The sequence below is a fragment of the Mustela nigripes genome, chromosome 15, assembly GCF_022355385.1.
Source record: "Mustela nigripes isolate SB6536 chromosome 15, MUSNIG.SB6536, whole genome shotgun sequence".
In the NCBI taxonomy this organism is placed as follows: Eukaryota; Metazoa; Chordata; class Mammalia; order Carnivora; family Mustelidae; genus Mustela; species Mustela nigripes.
In genome coordinates this window covers 9422195-9445283 of record NC_081571.1, presented here as the reverse complement: position 1 = coordinate 9445283, position 23089 = coordinate 9422195, and the positions used below count along the sequence as shown (strand labels likewise).

Here is a 23089-nt window from a genome sequence, read left to right as displayed (position 1 = left end):
TTTGAGGAACCACTGAGTGTCCCTCCCTATATCCTCATCATGACTTGTCATTTTATTTTTTATTTTTATTTTTATTGTCTTGATTCTAGCCATCCTGATGGGTGCTGAAGTGTAGTACCTTGTGATTTTGATTTGCATTTGCCTGAGGAGTAAGGATATTAAGCATCTTTTCACATACTTATCTGCCAGCTGGGTTGTCTTTTTGTTTTTGTTTTTGTTTTTTTAAGAGAGGAGAGGGGGTGGGATAAAAGAAGAGAGAATTTTTTTGTTTGTTTGTTTTATAAAGATTTATTTATTTATTAATTTAGAGAAAGCAGTGGGCAGGGGTAGAGGGAGAGAAGAGAGAGAGAGAGGATCTAAGCAGATTCCATGCCCATTGTGAGCCTGATGGGTGCTCAATCTCATGACCCTGAGACCATGACCTGAGCCAAAATCAAGAGTTGGACCTCTGACTGCCTGAGCTACCCAGGCACCGCCTCTAGTTGTCTTGAATTGTGGAAGTTCTTTATACATTCTGGATTTTAATCCCACTTGGTCATGATTAAGAAGGCTTTGAATGTGTTGCTGAATTTGGTTTGCTAATATTTTGCTGAGTATTTTTTCATCTCCATTCATAAGGAATATTGATTGGTGCGTACTTTCCTTAGAGTGTCTTAGTCTGGCTTCAGTGTCAGGGTAATGCTGGCCTCATAAAATGAATTAGGAAGTGTTCCTTCTTCTTTAGTTTTTTGAAAGAGTTTAAGAAAGGTGTTAATTCTTGTTTAAATGTTTGATAGAATTCACCAGTGGAGACATCTGGTGCTGGACTTTCTTTGTCGAGAGGTTTTCAGTTACTGACTCAGTCTCCTAACTTGTTTTAAGTCTTCCAATTTTTAATTTTTTTTCTTGAGTCAATTGGCAGCTTGTATTTTTAGGAATTTGTCCATTTCGTCTGGATTTTGCAATTGGTTGGCATACGGTAGTTGATCATGATATTTTCTTGAAATCTTTTCGTTTCTGTCATGTTGGTAGTAATATTCTGTCTTTTCTGATTTTATTAATTTGAATCTTTGCTCTTTTATCTTCATTAGTCTGGCTAAAGGTTTGTCAAATGTGTTGATCTTTCCAAAGAATTGTTTGGTTTTGTTGATTTTCTCTATTCTTTTAACTTCTGTTTCATTTATCTACATGTGAATCTTTTATTATTTCCTTCCTTCTGCTAGCTTTGTGGGTCAGATTGCTCTTCTTTTTCTACTTTCTTAAGCTGGACAGTAAACTCTTTCTTCATTGTTAATGTTGGCTTATCTGGATCTAATTTTTTTACTCTCTGAGCGTTGCTTTTGCTGTATCCCATTTGTTAACACATGTATTGTGTTTTTGTTTTCTTTCATCTTAAGGTATTTTCTAATTCCCTTTGGTTTCTTCTTTACCTCTTGGTTGTTTAAGAATATGTTGTTTAATTTCCACATACTAGTGAGTTTTTAAGTTTTCCTTGTTTTTTCAGTTTGTAGTCTTATTACAGCGTGGTCAGAGAAGATACTTTGTATGATTTCAGCCTTTTAAAATTAATTAAGGATTCTTTATGGTCTAATGTAATATATTCTGGAGAATCTTCTGACTGGACTTGAGAAGAATGTATATTCTGTGGTTGGGTGGAGTGTTCAATTTATGTCTGTTAGGTTTATTTGGTTAACACTGTTGTTGAAGTCCTGTTACCTCCTTGAGCTTCTGTCTGGTGGTTTTTATCTATTATTGAATGAGAATATTGAGTTACCCATCTATTGTACAACTGCCCCTTTCCCTTCAATTTTGTCAGTTTTTAAAATTTATTTTTTTTAATTGAGGTAGGATTGGCCTGTAATGTACAGGTATACAACATCATATTTGATGTTCATTGTGAAGTAGTCATCCCAGTAAGTGTAGTTTCTATTTGTCTTCATAAAGGATTACAAAAGAATTTCTTTTTGTGTTAAGAACTTTCAAGATCTGTTCTCAGCAACTTTCAGATATGCAGTTTAATATTATTGACTTAGTCATCATGAGGAACATTACATTTCCATAACTTACTTATTTTATTTATCCTCTTCACTGGTTTTACCCCCCTCTCCCCCCACTGGCAGTCTCCAGTCTGTTATCTGTGTCTGTGAGTTTTGTTTTGTTTTGCTTTATTTTTTTCTCAGCTCCACATAAAAGTGAAAGCATGTGGTATTTGCCTTAATGTGTTTGACTTATTTCACTTAGGGTAATAATCTCAAGGTCCATCTTTGTGTTACAAATGACAAGATTTCATTCTTTTTTATGGGTGTGTGTGTGTGTGTGTGTTGTTATTTGGTTCTTATATCAGCAATGCTGGCCTTGAAAGATGGGTGTGGCAGTTTTGGAAGAGTTTGAGAAGGCTAGGTATTGAATATTCTTAGAACGTTTGGTAGAATTTCCCAGTGAAGTACATCTGATCCTGGACTTTTGCTTGTTGGGAGGATTTTGATTATTGATTCAGTATCCTTACAAGTAGTCAGTCTTCTTAGACTTTCTGTTTGTTCAGGATACTGTCTTGGAAGATTGTATGTTTCCAGGAATTTATTCATGTCTTCTAGGTTGTCTAATTCGTTGGCATATAATTATTGATAATAGTCTTTTAGATCCTTTGTATTTCTTTGGTATCATTTGTAACTTCTTTTTCATTTCAAATTTTATTTGTATGAGCTCTGTCTCTGTTGTTCTTAGTGAGTCGAAAGCATTGTCAGTTTTTATTTTTATCTTTTCAAGGAAAAGAGACTCTTCGTTTTATTGATAATTTCTAATTTTTTGTCTCTATTTTATTTCTTTTTTTCTTTTTTTTTTTTTAAAGATTTTATTTATTTATTTGACAGAGAGAAATCACAAGTAGATGGAGAGGCAGGCAGAGAGAGAGAGGGAAGCAGGCTCCCTGCCAAGCAGAGAGCCCGATGCGGGACTCGATCCCAGGACCCTGAGATCATGACCTGAGCCGAAGGCAGCGGCTTAACCCATTGAGCCACCCGGGCGCCCTCTATTTTATTTCTGCTATGATTTATATTATTTTTTTCCCTACTATGCCTGGCCTTAGTTTTTCCTTTTCTAGTTACATTAGGTATAAAGTTAGGTTGCATATTGGAGATTTTTCTTGTTTCTTGAGTTAGACCTGTATAGCTGTCATTTTACCTCTTAGAACTGCTTTTGTTCCATCCCATAGATTTTGGTGTGTTATATTTCCAATTTAATTCGTTTCAAGGTATGTTTTTAAAATTTTTTTCTTTTGATTTCTTCATTGACCCATTGGTTGTTCAGGAACTTGTTGTTTTTTTCTCCATGTATTTGTGATATTTTGGTTTTGTTTTCTTCTTATAATTGCTCTTTAGTCACACTGTTATGGTTGGAAAAAAATACTTGATATGATTTCAGTTTTCTTACTTTAATTATTAAGACTTGCATGGTTAAAATCTGTTTTTGAGACTGTTTCATGAATACTTGAGAAAATTGTCTATTCTTCTTTTGGATGGAATGTTCTATATGTGTTTATTAAGTTCATCTAATCGTATGTGTTGATTAAGGCTGTTATTTCCTTACTGTTTTTTTTTCTTTTTTCTTTTTTTTTATTTTTGGTCTGGGTTATATAACCATTGATGTAAATGGACTATTAAAGTCCTTCACTATCGTATTGCTGTCAGTTTCTCCCTTTAGGTTTGTTAATATTAGCCTTATATATTTAGGTACTCCTGTGTTGGGTCCATAAATATTTCCGAATGTTGTATTTTCTTGTTGGATTGATTTCTTTATTTTTATGTAATATCTGGTCCCTGTGTTTAAAGGCTATTTTGCTTGATACCCCACCTACCTTTTAGTTTTCATTTGTATGGTATATATATTTTCATCCCTTCACTTTCATTGTATGGTCTTATGTCAGAAGTGAATTTCTTTAGGCAGCATATGCATAGGTTGTGTGTATGTGTGTTTAATTCTTTCAGTCACTCTGTCCTTTGGTTGGAGAATTTTGGCCATTTATATTTTAAGTAACTAGTGGTAGGTATGTACTTATTGCCATTTTGTAAATTGTTTTTTGGATGTTTTGTACCTCCTCACTTCTTTCTATTTTTTTGGTTCTCTTCCCTGTTTTGATGACTTTCTGAAGTGTTATGCTTAGAATACTTTCCCATTATCTTTTGTGTACCTACTGTAGGTTTTTACTTCACTTTTACCTGAGACTCACTTGTAAGAGCCCATATATAGAACAGTCTGTTTTAAAGGTAATGGGAAGTTAGTTTTGAATGCATTCTAAAGCTGCAATTTTTACTTCTTCTCCCCTATGTTTTATATTTTTGATGTCACATTTTACATCTTTTTATTTTGTGTATTGTTTAATTACTGAAGTTTTATTTAGTTTTTATTACTTCTTTTAATCTTATACTAGCTTTATAAGTGATCATTTTCACTACTTTTATTGTTTATTTACTTATACGAGTAAGATTTTTACTTTACTATGTTTTCTTGTTACTAATTAGTGCCTTTCCACTCCCCTACCCTCCATCTTGAAGAAGTCCTTTTAACAGTTTTTCTAAGGTTCATTTAGTAATAAATCCCTTTAGCTATTGCTTGTTTGGAAGACTCTTGCCTCTCCTTGAGTTCTAGATGATAACCTTGTTGGATAGAGTTCTTGGTTGAAAGTTTTTTTCCTTTCATATTTCACTTTGGATGTATCATTCCACTCCCTCTGGCCTGCAAATAAATCTCCTTCACATGGTTTAGGTGTTTTTCAATCTGCTGCTTTTGCCCTGGGTCTGGGAATGAATGAGTCTGCACACAACCCCTCTTAGAGCAGAGTCTTTGTTTCCTACAGCCCTGTTTTTCTTCTGAATGTAAGCCGTGCTGGTTTTCCAAATCAGATGTTTTAAGGGTTTGTGTCTCTGGTACAGAGGGCCAGGTGCTTGAAGGAAAGCTCAGTGCTTGAGTGCTTGAAGGAAAGCTCAGTGCTGAGCCAAGGGCTCAGGTACTTGAAGGAAAGCTCCGTATTTGTGAGATCTCTCTCAGCTCCTTCTGATTGTGGATCATGATACCAGGGGTGGGGTTTTTGGAAAGATAGTGTCTCTGCCTCTATTTCCCTTCTTGATGTGGCCTTTTTTATCCTCTGTTGTGGAGGATTTGTTCAGCTAATTTTCATCCCCCCTCCCCCCAGTTGTTGCATATTAGCTGTAGATTGGTTTTGTCTATGGAAGGAAGTGAGTTCAGGATTCTCCCACTAGACCAACTTCAACTATCTCAGTTTTGTCAATTGTTGGTTGGTGCTTGTTATGTTGTCTTGATGGATTAAACTTTTTTATTAGTATGTAATGTTCTTTGTCTCTTATCTTCCCCTCCCCCCTAGCTTTACTGAGATATCAACATATGACATATAGAAGTTTAAGGTGGTAATATGATACCTGGGTGTATTGCAAAATGATTGCCACCTGAAGATTCGTTACCACCTCCCACTCTGCACATAATTGCCGTGTGTGTGTGTGTGTGTGTGTGTGTGTGTGTGTGTTGATAACATTTAAGATCTACTTTCTTAGATCTTTCAAGTATATAATACAGAATTGTCCTAAGTTTTTTTGGGTGTATTTCACACACAATGTAACGTTGGTTTCAGGTGTACATATAACTTTTTTTGACTTAAAAATCTATTTTGTCTGATAATAGCTTTCTTCCCTCTGGCCCTTTTTTAATTACCATTTGCAGACATCCTATAGTTAGATTTTTTTTTTTTTTTGTTAAGACTTTAACAAAAAGGGGAAGGGTCAGAGGGAGAAGCAGACTCCTTGCAGAGCAGGGAGTCTGATGTGGGACTCCATCCCAGGACTCTAGGATCATGACCTGCACCGAAGGCAGTCTCTTAACCAAGTGAATCACTCAGGCACCCCAGATCATGTTTTTATCTGTTCTGCCATCTACCAGTTAGAGAGCTGAAGCCGTTTGCATTGAAAAGTAATTGCTGATAATTGCTGATAAGGAAGGAATTCTGCATTTAGGTATTTATTTTCTGTGTGGTTTCTTTCATTCTTTTATTGTTCTTTAATCTCTCTGGTAGTGCCTTTTTGGTATTTACTGCATTTCTTTTAATGTACCATTTTGATTCCCTTCTTTTCTGTATATTCCTTAGTTTTTTCTTAGTTTTCTTCAGTGTCAGAATTAGTGTCTTAAACTTACAACAACTTAGTTTGAATAGCAGTTCAGTTCAGTTTCAGGAGTACACAAACATTCTGTGCCTGTACATCCCTGTCCCTCCACCTTTATAGAGTTGTCACAGACTACATCTGTACATTGTGCACATCTTAACACAAATCTATATTTATTGTTTAATGTGTTTTTTAAATCCTATATAAAGAAAAGGGGAGTTAAAAGCAAAAAGTACAGTAATACTGGCTATTGTATTGACGAGTGTTCTTTATTTCATTATATGGCTTTGAGTGATTTCCCTAGCCTTTTTTTTCTTTTTTTTTCCCCATCTTCGCCCAAAGGATTCCTAGTATTTTCTTGGAGGTCAGGTCCACTAGTAATGAATCGCCTTGAGGCCTGTCTTGGAATGTCTTAATTCTTCATTCCTGAAAGATACACTTTTTCTTTTTCAGCACTTTAAAACCTGTCATCCCTCTGTTGAAAAAGCAGCTCCTAATCTTACTTTGGATCCCTAGGATGTGATGAGTTGTTTCTGTCTTGCTGATTTTAAGGTTTTTCTGTCTTTGTCCTTTGGCAGTTTGATTGTTATGGGTGGATTTCTTTGAGGTTTTCCTGCTTGGAATTTGTTGAATTCCGTGGATATGTGGATTCAGGACTTTCATCAAATTTGGGAGGTTTGCAGCCATTTTTTACCTTCAGATTTGTTTTTTTTTACTGCTTGCTTCTTTTCCCCCATCCCGTTGTCTTTGAGGATTCTCCTGATGTACACGTTGATATGTTTGATGGTGTCACATGGGGCCCTCTGTTGATTTTTCTGTATTCTTTTTTCATTGATTCTTCAGCCTGGTTAATTTTAATTTCCTTATTCATACAGCATTCCCTTGATATCCTTTATTAGTTCTTTGGGCATATTTAAGACCATTGATTTAATACCTTAGTAATTCTTAACATCTAGCATTCCTCAGGGATAGTTTTTATCAAATTCTTTTTCTCCTCTCAGAGTGCTATGGTTTCCTGTTTCTTTGTATGCTTTGTAACTTTTAAAAACAGGTTTTTATTTATTTATTTGGCTGAGAAAGAGACAGTGAGAGAGGGAACACAGAAGGGAGTGGGAGAGGGGAAAGCAGGCTTCCCTCGGAGCAGAGAGCCTGATGTGGGACTGGATCTCAGGGCTGAAGGCGGATGCTTAATTAATGAGCCACCCAGGCATCCTGTTTTATACCTTTTTGTTGAGAACTGGACCATTTGAATATTACGTTGTGGAGACTTGGGAATCAGATTCTCCCCTTTCTCTGTGATTGCTGTTGAGGGTTGCTGTCATCTCTTTGTGTGGTGACTTTTCCAAAATGACTTTGCAAAACCTGTGTTCTTTGCTTTGTGTGATTACTGCAGTTTCTTTTACGTTCTATTTGGTCAGCTTGTGACCTGGCAGAGATTTACTTAAATGTCTAGGTCTTCCCTCCCACCACCCAAAAAATCCAGAAAGGGAAGTTCATGCAGCCCAGGAGGGTGGAAACAAATGCAGGTGTCTCTGTTGTTTCCCTAGGCTGCCTCCAGTATGATAAGATACATAACCCTAATGTTAGCAGGGCAAGGTCCCCATTGCCCACCCTGGCATCAGCCAGCACTCGAGGCACATGGGCCCTATGCTTGCCTGCGCTGTGAGTCAGAGGGACAGGGGCTGTGTGCTGGTTCATGCACTCTACTCTCTGACCTGGGTTGAGTATCCTCTGTCTTCAGCAGCCACACCCCTGGTTGGTGCAAATGCTCTGAAATAGTTGATTCTCATGGGTTTCCATGATTTTGTGGAGGTATTGATCCCTGGAGCTTCAATATTCTGTGACATCACTTCACCTGTGGTTATATTTTGGACATGCTGTGGTGGCAGCTGCAGTCAGTTCATGTCTGTGTTTGAGAAAACTATTTAAGTTTGATGATATTTTTACTTTTTATTAGGGTGAGCAGGAGTACATTTAGCCTCTAGAATCTGGAGTATGAACTCTGTTGTAGTAACAGTAACTCAGGAAATAATTTTTATTTCCCTTCAATTTAATAATACCTTGTCTCTATATAGTGATTTTTGTCACGGGAATGTGACAGGCTTTACAAATAGGTCATTATTTGTAAAAATGGAAGTGTTCACGTTTTTGTAAGTGCATAAGAACTGAACATGTATTTTCTGATTGAGCATTATCATACAATCAGTTATCCTAGTCACGTGTCCAAAGTTGGCCTAGTACCGGTCCAGGGCTCCTTATTTTTTATAGAGCAAAATATTCTGTTCTATTATTTGGTAAAATAGAATAGAAAAATGATAAAAAGAATATGGTAGAGCTTAAAGTAATGTCACATTTCTTGTTATTTGTTTGACCAGAGTAGGTGAATCTCCACAGAGAGGCTGTAAAAACCAAATCTTAACCTTTTTTGTCATAAGTAAGGTAGCATTAAGGGAGTTCAGGTGTGGTTATGTTTTAAATGTGTATCTGTACGTGAGAGTGTTGTATAATTTTCTCAGGAAAGTTTTTTTGGTATTGATATAAATAGGACTTGTAAAATTCAGTGTGCTCACTCAAATTAAGCATGCCATTATATGAAGCTTGGTCATATTGGAGAACTTTCTTTTTGATGTTCTTGTTAAGCTGACTGGAGGCTTGGCAGAGTAATTTGTGCTAAGCCCAGTGTCACCATCATAACTTTCTGACAGAGGTGAATTAAGGAGAGCGTTTTCAGTAACTCATTGTCTCGTGAACACTTAAGAGATTAAAGACGTGGATTTTTGTTGTTGTTGTTTTTGGCACCAAGTCAGTGTTATTACTTTCTCATTCTTTGACTGATTTAAAAGATTTAAAAGTGAATCTGAATCTTATTTTATTCTCTACATATCAATATTCTCTACAAATGACACATTTATTTGTGAAATATATAGCTAATCATTTCACTGAAGATGTTAGATCAAGTAATACAGAGATCATAGCTTTTAACATCTAATAGGAATATTGAGGTCCTAATGGATATGTGAACTTCTGGAGGTGAAAATTACCTGTCTGATGTTTTTGGTTTGGTCATTTATCATTGAATTATAATGATGCACATATGTAACTTGCCTAGCTTCTGTCTCTTACATGGTGTGTTTGTATATATATTACTGTTAGGTGGAAAGGATTATATAAGTGCAGGTCTGAGTAAATTGAAATTTGCAGTCATTTGGTCAGTGATTAATCATAGAATTGAATTTTCTGTAGTTGCTTAGATGGAGAATGTTACCTCTGTAACTTACATGCCGTGTATATGCCCCTGTGGCGGCTGCTGACCAAGGGAGTAAGCTGCTTTAATTTCTTCTGAAAAGAACTATGTTCTTTTTTTTTTTTTTAAGATTTTATTTATTTATTTATTTGACAGAGAGAAATCACAAGTAGATGGAGAGGCAGACAGAGAGAGACAGAGGGAAGCAGGCTCCCCGCTAAGCAGAGAGCCCGATGCGGGACTCGATCCCAGCACCCTGAGATCATGACCTGAGACGAAGGCAGCGGCTTAAACCACTGAGCCACCCAGGCGCCCCTGAAAAGAACTATATTCTTGAAAAGTTTGAAAACTTGCCAGAAGTCTTCCCTGATGGGTTAAAGATTTTTGGGGTGCTGTGGAAGGTAGAGGGAAGTTGCAGGTACACATGAACATGTACATATGCACCATTGGGTAAAAAGTTTATATGGCTTCTCCTTCTCCATGGAACTGGGACTTACAAAGAGGGCTTTCAGAAGACCTGTTATGGTAACAGAGGCCAGAGCCCCTGATTGATTTCCAGAGGTTGATAATTCGTTGTATAGTAGTTCGGAGATACGAAGGTGTTTTGAGTTCTCCATTTGTGTTGGAGACCATCCCACCCTCTCTGTGTGCACCATTTATACCATGTGATGTCTTGCCAGGGTTGGCTTTGCTTTGTGCTGATCTCGGATTCTCAGACAGTACTTGCCACCCTCTGTGACCTGCTTCGAGGGGGCCTTTCCACTCTTGGGCCTGGCCCAATCTTTAGAAGCCCATGTACTTTCTGTGGAGCATGTTTTCTCTTTGATGGCCGAGTTAAAACCAGAGGAGGCCACTGTAGAGGTCCTAGACCAAGATTCCTAGAATGATGGTGCACCAGTGTGGAGTGTCCAGATACTTTCTCAGCTATTTTGGCAATGTCAGTCTCTTGGGGGGTTGATCTGAAGTTGGGACAAAGAAGGAGTAAAGAAACTATTGGTTTAGTGCCTACTGTGCCAGGCATTGTTCTGAATATTTTATACATTTTTTAGTAACAGGCCATAATAAGTATGGGTTTTTTTGTCTGCCCTGTTTTCCACATTTGGAAATTGGAGCACAAGGGTGTGAACTGTTTTGCCTTAAGTTCACACCGTGATTGTGAATCCCTGTTGCTGCTGTCTTAGAATTATAACATGTTAGATTCACAGTAGATGCCATAAATCCGGTCTCTCTTACCTTGCTGATGAGAAAAGCAAGGCAGAGTGATTCTGGACGGTGACGCTGTGCTTAGCTCCTACTAGGCCAGGAAGGCAGGCCTCCTGCTTACAGGCCATTACTGAGTCCATGGCACAGCCAGCATTTGGAATGGTTAAGGCTCTACTCCTATTCTCTGGGCTCTTGTTTCACCAGCCTGCAAAGCTAGAATCGAAGTCCCTCTGAAGGAAAATTCAAGGCTTGGCTCTTTTAGTTACATCTGTTTATGAAGCCTTTCCCCAGTTCTGCAGCTCCCAGAGTCATTCCTGTCCTGATAGCCTATAGTACATACTGCATACTAACATAATTTGACATTTGTTTTCCCCTCTGTAACTTTAAATTTATTTGCAATCATTTTCTATCTGGTTTCATGAAAAACCAGTTTTTATTCATTGTATACTCCTCAGCTGGATCATGACTTCACGATTCTTTCTTACCCTTTTAAATCTTTGGTAGCACTGTATATATCAAAACTTCTTTTATTTTTTTTTAAGATTTTATTTATTTATTTGACAGAGAGAGATCACAAGTAGATAGAGAGGCAGGCAGAGAGAGAGAGGAGGAAGCAGGCTCCCTGCTGAGCAGAGAGCCTGATGTGGGACTCAATCCCAGGACCCCGAGATCATGACCTGAGCCGAAGGCAGTGGCTTAACCCACTGAGCCACCCAGGCGCCCCAAAACTTCTTTTATTTAAACTCACAAGGGAGGGGTGCCTGGGTGGCTCAGTCAGTTAAGCATCTGCCTTCTGTTTGGGTCATGATCCCAGGGTCCTGGGATTGAGCCACACATCAGGCTCCCTGCTGAGCAGGGAGTCTGCTTCTCCCTCTCTCTTCCTTTCTGCTCTCTTTCTCAAATAAATAAATAAAATCTTCAAAAAGATTTTAAAAACTCACAGTGGAAATAGGTTTTACAGTTAGATCTAATATACACGTACTTAATTATTGGAATAAAAGTTTCACACACCATTGTTCACTCATAAAGAGATATACCATGACCTCTTCTGTTTTACTGAAAAAGGAAATGGTAGATCCAAATGGTAGAGACACTATTTCACTGTCCACTAAATGGGTATTACAATTTGACAGTCATGTTCTACCACTTTTTGCACAGGACTGGGGAGAAAGTAGATACTCAGATACTTGGTGAATTTCACCTTTTTTGAAAGACTGTTTTGCGATGATTTTTATGATGACTGTGGAAAAAAAATTTTTTTAATACAGATTTTTGTTGTCGCTGATACAGTTTCAGGGACACAGTATCTTCCAGGAGAACAGGTGTGGGCTTTTTGCCTTCCGTTCTTTTCCATTCTCTGGGTTAAAATATTTGCTTCTTGTATCATCTCTATTTTGGATTCATCCTTTCACTGCTCAAATTCGCTTTGTCTCTTTGTGTTCATATCCTCATATGGGCTCTTCCTGTGCCTTTAGAATTTTTCCTAGTTTTACCAAGGTCACTTGATTGTCTCCTCTTTGGGAAGCCTTTCCTGCCTGTTTTGGCAGTTCTCCTTTGGGTACTGACCTGGTGTGACCCTCCAGTGTTACACTCGGAATGATAAACACTGGATTCAAAGATATGATTTGAAACAGAAGAGTGGGAAAAATGGATTTTATCATATTTGTGTTAAACAGAAAGTTGTCTGGGAACTAATTGTTCACTGCAACTGTTCAGTATAAAAAAAGGAAGTAATCTTGATAAGTATATTTTCTAGGTAGTAGATATTCATCTTTTTACAATTTACTGTTTTTTTATTTCTTGCTCAAATGTAGTAATGTGTTGTCTTGTGTCTTTCTCATAATGGCAGAGTGGAGGGTGGTCAGAGAGGGTGTGATTGACCATGTAAAAATTATTTAACCAGAAACAGCCTCCCCCCGGGTTCTTTTGTTTTTTCCTTCTTGCAGCTGGTATCTTCAGAATGATAGATCAAAGGCAGCTTTATAGAACTTACTCTTCTTGTACTTGGATGGTTATTTTTTGGCATGAAAAAGAAACATTGCTTAGCTTTCTAAGGATTCATAGTAGGCAGGTCGAAGGAGACACTTACTCCATGACCTGCAAATTATTGGATTGGATGACTGTTTCTGGGGATGTAATAATATATCCTATCTTTTCTTCAGAACTTGATGTTTGGTCTTTAATAGACTCTCCAAACTTTTTTCCTTAATGTCTTAATGAGATCAGAAGAACCAATAGATTCACACATTGCTAGACACATGGGGATGGGAGGTACTGTAGATTTTGAGGTCTTACTTATGAGATAACCAAGGTCCAGAGAGAGAAGCATTTTGCCTCAAGTTGTTTCAGCTAGTTATTCAGAAGGCCGGGACCAGAGAGACCCAAGTCTGTACCTTTCCTAGGTCAGTGCCATAATAGTGTACCATGGTCTTGCTGCAGCAGCTCCCCAACTGATCCAACCCATTCTTCCATGAAATATTTTCTGTAAAACAGCATTTCCTGTTTTTAATAAAAATTTTAGTTTGAATTTCTAGCATTATATTCGCAGGAATATTGATTAAAAAATACTACCCAGGGAGCCTGGGTGGCTTTGTCAGTTAGGTGTCCAACTCTTAAGTCTCAGTTCAGGTCTTGATCTCAGGGTCATGAGTTCAAGCCCCACTTCGGGCTTCATTTAAGAAAAAGAAAAAATATTAATTACTATTAACCTGGATTCTTAGGCCTAGCCGTTGAGTTTTTTCTCTTTTCCGACTAATTATCTTATTAAGACTTTCTCTTCTTGGGGGGTAGTACAGGGATTTTCTGTAAAGCTCTGCTCCATGTGTGCATAGCCTCCGTCATTATCAGCGTCCCCCGCCAGACTGGTACTTTTTGACATAACTGATGAACTGCACTGAAACATCATGATCACCTCAAGTCCAAGTTTATGATACTGTTTACTTTTTGTATACAGCCTAAAGAAACGTATAATGACCTAGTCATCATTACAATATTCATTACAATATTTACAGAATATTGACAGTGCCCTAAAAATCCTCTGTGCTCTGCCTGTTCATCTGTCCTTCTCCCCAAATTCGTTTTTTTACTGCCTTGTATAGTTACCATTGAGTTTTTAGTTTCAATTATTGTAGCCTTTATATTTAGAAGTTTTTATTTTTTTTTTTAAGGATTTTATTTATTTATTTGAAAGACAGAGATCACAAGTTGGCAGAGAGGCAGGCAGAGAGAGGAAGGGAAGCAGGCTCCCTGCTGAGCAGAGAGCCTGATGCTGGGCTCCATCCCAGGACCCTGAGATCATGACCTGAGCCGAAGGCAGAGGCCTTAACCCACTGAGCCACCCAGGTGCCCCTATATTTAGAAGTTTGATTCAGTTCTTTTAAAAAAAACCTGCATCAGCCTTGAGTCTCATCTCTGTTCTTATAATCAAGCAATTGTTATTTCTTGGCACATATTAAGCATTTGTTTTGTATCCTGTCTGAAATATTCTGGTGTTTAGTATTTTGAGAGTCTAATTTTGCTGTCTGTGTTTCTGCTGGCTTTTATTCATAGCACTTTATTTTCTTGTTTTGTGGATGTGTGTATGAGTTTTGATTGTGAACTCAAATCTCTTGGAGTTTTATTTGTGGGAATTTTTTGTGGGGTGGATTAACTTCAGCTCCCAGAGTGAACTTGTAATTCTGTTGGTTGCCAGGTGAAGAGGGCACCATCAACTCAGGGTCTCTTTGAATTATATTATCTGCTTGAGTGGTTTGGTTTAAGATCATACAGCTTGTGTGGATTTGGGTTACAGTCTTTTATGAGGGTCAACTTGGGGTTATGAATTTTTGAAGCTGTCTTTCACCCCCAGTGCCAAGCATGTGTCACGCATGTTCCCTTGCTGCCTTTTGTGGTACAGGATTATTTCTTGCTCCCCCTGACATGAAGATCAACCCTTTTGGAATCTTAGTGTCACGCTCAGGTCTTTTGTTGGCCTTCCTGTCATCCCAAGTTTTAGGTTTCCCTGCACTCTCTTTAATTCAGCTGTCAGAAAAGAGTATAAAGGTCACTAGTGTTGACACATGCCCTCACTGTAAAATCTCTCTTTGGCATTTGGCCTGTCTCCCAGGGTTCTCCCATCATTTTGTTTTTTGTTCTCTGTGGATTCCTCATTTTCTTACCAGCTCAGTAAATCACTAATTTTTTTTTTAAATTTTTTTAAAAATTTTATTTATTTATTTGAAAGACAGAGATCACGAGCAGGCAGAGAAGCAGGCAGAGAGAGAGAGTGGAGGAAGCAGGCTGTCTGCCGAGCAGAGAGCCCGATGCGGGGCTCGATCCCAGGATCCTGGGATATCGACCTGAGCCGAAGGCAGAGGCTTTAACCCACTGAGCCACCCAGGAGCCCCTAAAATACTAATTTTTTAATACTAAAATTCATCCACCTCATTGTTCTCATCAGGAGAGTCATGGATACATCATTGCTTCTTTATGATGAATTCTGTAGTAATAGGTACTGACTCTAAAGTAATCTTTTGTGTAAGTTACAAAAATGGAGACAACAATCAGAAAAGAATGTCTTCTTCCTTCTCTGTGTGTCATGTACTCATACAATAAGAAGAATCCTGATACCTATGAAAGCTTTAGAGCAGAAATTCCAATCTGAGCAAGCCAACATTTCTTTCCTTTATTCTGGGAAAGCAACACTGATGCAATAAACCACTGTTAATTGTAGTGGGATCATATTTCTCAAGTGTTGTAAGGATGGAGAATTGTTCAGAGCCATTATTATTCAATATTGACTTGTTCTAGGTTCAGTTTAAACCTTGAGGTTGCTGGTTGACCATTATTTGACACGATAGGGTTTGTCAACCTTCAACAACATCCTCAAGGGATGAGATTGAGAACTCTTTTGAAGATACTAAAAATTCTACAGCAAACATTTGGTTTGGTGGCCCTTTCTCCCCAGCTATACCAAACTCTAGTGTTGAAAACCAGTCATCAGAAACCGAATTACTTCGTCTCCTCTTTGCATTTGTAGTTAGCATTCAGCTAGAGGTAGAAATATGTGCTCTGATTGTTTCTGCAGAGAAGATCTTGAGTTCATGCCGAAAGACTATCCTGCACAGACACAGAATCTGCATTATACAGCATCATTATCATGGTAAGGTGTATGTTACTATGCTGTCCTTTAATTTAGAACTGTCGTAAAGTAAATTCCATTCTCTCTTTGAACTTTCCATTTGGATCTGCTCCCCCTATTCCATCTGTCGCTCTGGTCTTTCTCCTCTGAACTGTGTTGTTTGGCATGTATTATTGGTTGGCTTGGCCCTCCGTGGAGTTTTGTGCTGGTATAGTAAATGTTCTCAGAAATGTTGGTAAAAGTGATTGGTAATGGTAGAATGTTGAGTTGGAAATTACCTAGTCTTAATTTTCTAAACAGGCTTAGCTGTGAAAACTTTAATTTGGGTAAAGGATTACTTGAGCACCCAACAGATAAACTGGGGGCTGGGGTTTTTGAAAATCAGTGAGGAGATGGACCCTTTTATTTTGCAAATGAAGCTTCATAAATCCAGAAAGGTTCAATGGCTATGGTGTATGGCTGTTTCCATTTTATCACACTTAGCCTCCTCTTCCCAGATCTCTGATTGGATTGTGGTTTTGCTTTATTGTCAGCCTCTGGAGACTACAGTGACTGTACCTCTGAGCCGCTTGGTGGAATTGGCCTGAGTGAGGAAATCTATGTTTTTAATAATACCTTATTATTATTATTATTATTTTTAAAGCTATCTCATTTTTCCTCTGACTTGTTTTCTTCTCTGTTGCATGGAGCAGATATTTATTAACATTACTGGCTAATGAGAGTAGCTTTCTTCCCCCACCTTGAATTTGAAGGGAAGGCAAAGAAGGGAACCAATATTTATGGGACGTTGTTGGATGCTTTTTTTTTTTTTTAAAGATTTTATTTATTTATTTGACAGAGATAGATCACAAGCAGGCAGAGAGGCAGGCAGAGAGAGAGGAGGAAGCAGGCTCCCTGCTGAGCAGAGAGCCTGATGCGGGACTCGATCCCAGAACCCTGAGATCATGACCTGAGCCGAAGGCAGCGGCTCAACCCACTGAGCCACCCAGGCGCCCCTGTTGGATGCTTTTATAGAGGTTTAAATTCCTTTCCTTGTAGCTATCCTCTGAAGTAGTTGGTGACATTTTCCTTTTGCAGTTAAGGAAACCGAGGTGCAGAGAAGCTTATAACTTGATCCATAGTGAGACTTACTTTGAGGATGCAGGACAGCTGGAGGATTTTCTAAGCAGGCATGAAAATCTGTGATGGAGGGGTGGGAATAAGTGGATCCTCTGGCATGGTTAGAATACACGGTCTGCGGTGTGTGATTGGCATTACATTGGAGAGACAATGTTCATGTGTTACTGTGTTCATCCTAAGGGCCAGAAATGCTTTCCTGAGTTACATGTACTGGCATTTTACTGTTCCACATAAAAAGATGTAATAAGGTTGTGTTTTGGGTAATAGAACCTTTCTTCTTTTTTTTCCTTCCCCTGCCTTCTCCCCTGCCCTTCTGTTTTGTGGGGAAGGGGTTATACTTATTTGAATAAACTAGTATTAGTTCTTAGAGTAGGTGGTAAACATCCGGGCTTACGGATATTTTTCAACATATTTGAGGAAATTTTATGACCTGATAACTTGTGCTGGCGGGGATGGGGAGAGGGGCTTCCAACATTCGCACCAAGACAGATTTGTTCAGTAGATCTTGTAGCTGCTGAAATATTTGAATTTGATGTTGTTCTGGAACAGTGGATGGCCAGATTAGAAATAAATGGTATCTGTAAACTAGCGATTATATGAAGGTTTTGCAGAAAGCCTAAAATAAGTCCTAAATTAAAAAAAAAATAAAAGCACTGTCGTGTTTATATACAAGGGCTGGAGGGCAGGAAGATGGTAAAGGAAATGTCTTGTTTTGGTAGAATTTGACCCCCAGTCCACCAGGTCTGAATAATCAGTACTTGCAATCAGGAAGTTGAGGATGTGTCGTCTAACAGAGGTTGGGCTTCCCAAGTCCAGGAGCGGAGCTCAGTCAGGACACAACAGGGATGGGCTTCTGGGCACAGAGTTAGCGTTAGCCTCGAGTCAGCGCCTCGGAGGAGGCATAGCATGTATGTTGTCTTGTGTGTGACTTTGCCAAGTGGTGTTCAGGTATTTTGTGAGTCATGCCATATCAGTTTTATGTAGGTGGTGGTATGTTTTCTTGGGACTTTTCAAGTAACCATATCTAGAGTTGGGTTTTCAGTATTGCTGTCAATTCCCTTCCGGCTATGTTTGGAGTCCGCTCAGTGACATGTGCCACCACACAGGGACACCGTGCTCCCGGCCTCCCCCCGCTTTTTTTCAGGGCCCCCAGTGCACAGAGTTGAGTCAGTCATATTCCTGAGACTGTGACACTCAATTGTTGTCTGGGCGCAGGGCCCTTTTTTGGTTGCATTTCATTTTATTTTTTCCCTTTTTAATCCCTCACCCTCTATGCCATGTCTCAGTCCTCTTTCAGCACCCACTCAAGTATTTTTCATGTTTGTTCTTCAGCCCATTTGCCATCGCCTATTTTTTATACACGTGTTAATCTCATTTTTTTCTTTAACGTTATCTTTCTGAGAAATGGTCGTGCTTTTGTATGTAAATCTAGTTCCATGATTCTGACTCTGCTGCGTAGTAGGATGGTTGGCAGTTGCACAGTCATCAGTGCCATTTCCCACAACGTTCTTGTCGTTTGGGATCCGTGGGGGGATTTTCAGGTATATCGCTTCAAAGAATCATTAGGTTATTGCATATCTGCATATTTGGTTTTCAGCTCTCCTGTTAGAGCACATGGTACAGCAGGGTCTTTAATGCATTACCCAGAAAATAGTAACACATTACAAATAGAATTTCTTGATCCATGCTTTGGTTTCCTGAGGAAGTTCTTGCGAACTAGTTTTTAGTCATATTATTAAAATCCTTTACTCTGTACTATCATCCTTTATTTTCCAGTAATGTTAGGGAGTCAAAGGGAACATCGTTTTTAAAGGATTTCTCTGTAATGCCTCTAAAACTGTGAAAATTTAATAGTACAGATACTAAGATCTCTGCTTTTGTTTTTGTTTTTTTAAAGGGCGCCAATGCCTCGGCATTAGAGAAAGAGATTGGTCCAGAACAGTTTCCAGTCAATGAGCACTATTTTGGATTAGTCAATGTAAGTACCCGTTGATACTTAGTCTTCACCAGTACCTTTGGAAATAGTTTTTAAAATAATGCATGCATCTCATCATTTATTAAAGGAAAATTGTTTATTTGCCTCACTAGGCTTAAGGCCAAGAGACTTGATTTGAAATTCCCTTTTTAATGAAAGGGAAACAAAGTTGCCCAAGGTCATAAGAGTTTTAAAATGGTTTTTAAATTTTTCCTATTTTGTGTCAGAATTTTTCATAACTTAAATTTTGTATGGCTTACACCAAATGATCTCTTGATTCTTTGAGAATCCTTTAAATGCCTAAATATAAGTGGTTCAAATGTACAGGTATAATAAACTTTTGTAAATGCCTCCCTGTGTCTGTAAAGTATTTGTCAACTTCTGGCAGTTTTTAACTAGTATAGATCTACAAGGGCAAAATACAAGTAAAGGGTACATTCCCCAGGCTTGTGGAGGTAATTCTAGTAATTATGCATTATTAAAACTTTGGAAGAACTTTCTTTTAGAATTTTTAACTCTTTTCTGAATCATCAGCACACACCACAAATCTGTGTTGTAGGGTACTATTAGGTGGGTCCATGGTGAGTGTTCTACGCTATAGAGAGAGAGAGTAATTCGAGTGACAAAGAAAGTTCCATTGAACACACCTGTGTGTTACTAAACACTAGTATGTAATTGTGATGTGTGAGGTGGATTTCTTGTGTGATTTGAAGCAAGCAGTTTAAGTGGTGTGGGTGTTTCCTTTTTCTTTGGGAGTCCTCTCGTGGGTGTGAAGCCTGTGACAGAATTAGCAGTCCCCACTCCACAGTGCCCTCTCCCCAGAGGAGGCTGGCCATTTTCCCTGGAATCTACCCCTGTGTTCTAGATCAAGTGCCTATGCTGCTATTAGAAACAGTCCATTGGGGCGCCTGGGTCATGAAGCATCTGCCTTTGGCTCAGTTTGTGATCTCAGTGTCCTGGGACCGAGCCCCGAATCAGGCACCCTGCTTGGCAGGAAGCCTGTTTCTCCTTCTCCCACTCCCCCTGCTTATGTTCCCTTTCTCACTCTCGCTCTGTCAAATATCTTAAAAACAAAACAAAACAGTTCATTGACTTCCTGTACGGTAGGTAAGAAACTTATACCTCTTCTAGCACCATCCTTGCCCATTCTCTGGCATGGAATTCACCACTGCTTTATTTTTCCACATCCTTAATTTTCATTTATTCATTTTCATTAAATTTCATCCTTAATTTTCATTTATTCCAAGTCTTCAGCAGCACTAACAAATGCAAAAAGACTTCCTCCGAACCAGTTTGCACTGCCTCAGCCCCAGAATGTTAACATCCCTCTGGAGCCCTGTCATCCTTCCCTGTGGCCTCTGCGTCCTTTTACCGTTACCCTGGACATCCCTTCGCTTCTCTCCTTCCCTGGATCCCCTCTTCTGCTTGAGTTTTTCCCTGCTTTGTGGAACGTGTTCTGTAGTAGCTTCTTTTTTTTTTTTTTTTTTTTTTTAAGATTTTATTTATTCATTTGACAGACGAAGATCACAAGTAGGCAGAGAAGCAGGCAGAAGAGAGGAAGGGAATCAGGCTCCCTGCTGAGCGGAGAGCTGGACATGGGGCTGGATCCCATGACCTTGGGATCATGACCTGAGCCGAAGGCAGAGGCCCCAACTCACTGAGCCACCCAGGCGCCCCCTTTAGTAGCTTCTTTAGGGAGTGTGCATAGGAGGTGACTTTGAGATCTTGTGTATTTAAGAATGTTTTGGCTACAGTCAAAATAGATGGAGACCCTAAGTTACAACCTTCCTTTAGAATTGTAAGGGGGTTACTCTGTGGACTTCTGGCTTCCGTTGACATCGGCAGGACTGATGCCCTTCAGATTCTTCATCTCTTCTGTGTGTGGCTTTTGTCCCTTAGAAAGATGTTTTGGGAGCCTTTCCTTTCAGAATGTGAATGGATTGCCAGTGTTCTGAAATTTCATGATGCGTCTTCGTGTCTCCCACTGTTGTTGTGGACCATTTAGACCCCTAGGCCCCATGATGCGTCTTCGTGTCTCCTGCTGTTATTGGCTGTTTATCAACCCATTTAGACATATTTCATTTTCCTCAGTTCTAGAATGTTTCTGATACCAGTATTTGGATAATTGCTTCCAATCAGTGTAATCTCTTTGTTCTTTTTTCATATAGTCTTAGTTGCATATTGAAATGCAGATTGATTCTCTGTTTTCCCTCCTTTTTCTTCCATGTTTTGATCATCTGATATTCTACATTTTGGACTATTGCCCTTTTTGGTACAGTTCATTGCACTTTTTATTTCGTAGAGTGTTACCTTAAATTTTTTTATGTTGTTTTATGGAGGCAATATTCTGTTATTTTTCCCAAGATATTATTTATAATTTTTGTTGGTGAGGTTTACTTATGCTTACTGGATTGTTTTGAGGTCTTCTCTCTCCCCCCTACTGTTTTAAACTCTGTCTTTTCTAATGGAAACGTGCCTTAAATTTCATTCATACATACAAGTGAGACTCTGAAAAGCTGATTGGGACTTGGTGTACTATGGGTGGAGCTTGTTTGCTGTGGTTTCCCCTGGGGTGACCCTTGGCAGGCAGGTGTTAGAAATGGCTGCATCCCCCCACCGCCCATTCCAATGGCTGGAGCCTTTCCTCTGGGACTCTTACTTGGTCCTGAGGGACTTTCAGTTTCTGTCAGAGGTAGCTTAGTTCAGGGTTTTGTTGAGCCCTCTGTTTTCTGTTTGGTGCCTCACTGCTGTCCTCTGCTGTCCTTAAGGGCTTTTGAACTGAATTCTTCTGTGCAGCTTCTGCAGAGACTAAATCTGCAGTTGAAAGAAAGGTTAAGTGTCATCTAGGGGTCTAAATGGTCCTTTTAAAAGACTTCTGACCAGACCCTGTTTTTAGGGGAAGCTCGACCCCTCCCCCTTTTTCTTGGCCTTTTGGGTTTTTGCTTAGTATCTTCTTTTACTGTCATATTATTGGGGTTTTGTGGGTAAGGTGGGGAGTTGACTATTTAATTTCCCTGGTTTAACACGATCTGGGCCTCTTCTCACGTCTTAAGCATCCGTGCTTAAGAGCAGAGGTGTCTGGTGATTGGAAGCCTGGTGTACATTCTGGCAATTCTGGCAAGGGCAGCACCCTAGCTGCTCCACTCCCATGAACTCCTTCCCTACGGCTCCCACCCGGATTCGGTTCACGTTCTTACGTTGATGTGTGTCTAGAAATGTGTCTCAAGGACCCATTTTCTTCAGCAGAGGAATGTTTTATATATTGAAGGCTGTTTTACCTTTAATCCTCTCCAGTTTAAATATTTCAGTCTCTCCGTTTTGTGTCTGACTGTAACTTTTTCTGTAGATAGACTCAGAACAACTAACACAACATCCTTGAGAAAATTTATTATAAAATGAGTTCTGAAATTAGTCTATTTTTTTGTTATGCTGTTTTTTCTCTGATATATTGCTCTGTGTCAGCTGTGTAAAAAAAAAAAAAAAAAAGGATTTCTAAGAAGGTTTTATTTTTATTATTATTCTCCATGGATCAATCAATCCAAATTAAATGGTGGTATTTGTGCTTCTCCCTGAAACTGACTAACTGATACTGAGTAACACCTAAGAGAAGCAGGAGGGAGTGGAGTTAGTAAGAGATCTTTAGAGGAAGCCTTGTCTATTATCCCTTCCAGAGACTCATCTAATGGGTAGAAATGTAGTTTCTGATCTCTGTGCCTAGTTATTATGAAAAATTGGGATCTCTGAGGTAGCCAGCGCTCCAACTATGAAAGATTGATGAACACCTGAATTATATTGAGAAATTAATTGGTGGTCAGAGTAGATGCAGCAGAACTAGTATAGTGTTTAACTCTGTGATTTAAACTTTCAGGCTATCTTGAGACTGTCTTCTATACTGTTAACTTTATTGTATAGGTCCTGTTTTGCAGCTCTTAAAATATCATCACTCTTTCTCTGTCCCCGCCCCCCCGCGCCTTCTTCCTTTTTAAGAAATTTTTGGAGTTAATCACACTATAGGAGTCCCTTAAAAATGAAGGGTGGAGCTTTGTGGGGGGAGGGTAGGAGAGGGTAGCTTATTTAATTCAGAGGTAACATTGTGACTTTTTTTTTCCCTCTCTGTACCTGTCTACAAGGTAGTTAGTGTTGAAACAACACTGGAATGTAACTGCTTTAAGAACTCTGGTTTATCTTTTCCAATAATTGAATTTTGTTAAAATGAGGCACACATGTATTTTCTTTCTTTTATCAGTATGCTCTTAGCTAAGTATGCATTTTCAAGGTTTATT

General features: G+C 38.9%; 1 protein-coding gene across 2 annotated transcripts in view; it reads left to right on the top strand.

The window, feature by feature from the left end:
- Positions 1-23089, top strand: part of USP12 (ubiquitin specific peptidase 12) — a 106625-nt gene that overhangs the window by 39819 nt on the left and 43717 nt on the right. The window contains exon 2 of one of the 2 annotated variants that reach the window (XM_059377639.1): positions 18729-18809. In XM_059377639.1, the coding sequence (XP_059233622.1) occupies positions 18729-18809 (81 nt within the window). Of the gene's footprint in view, positions 1-18727; positions 18810-23089 lie in introns of those variants that run through there. The other variant, XM_059377640.1, reaches the window with a different exon arrangement.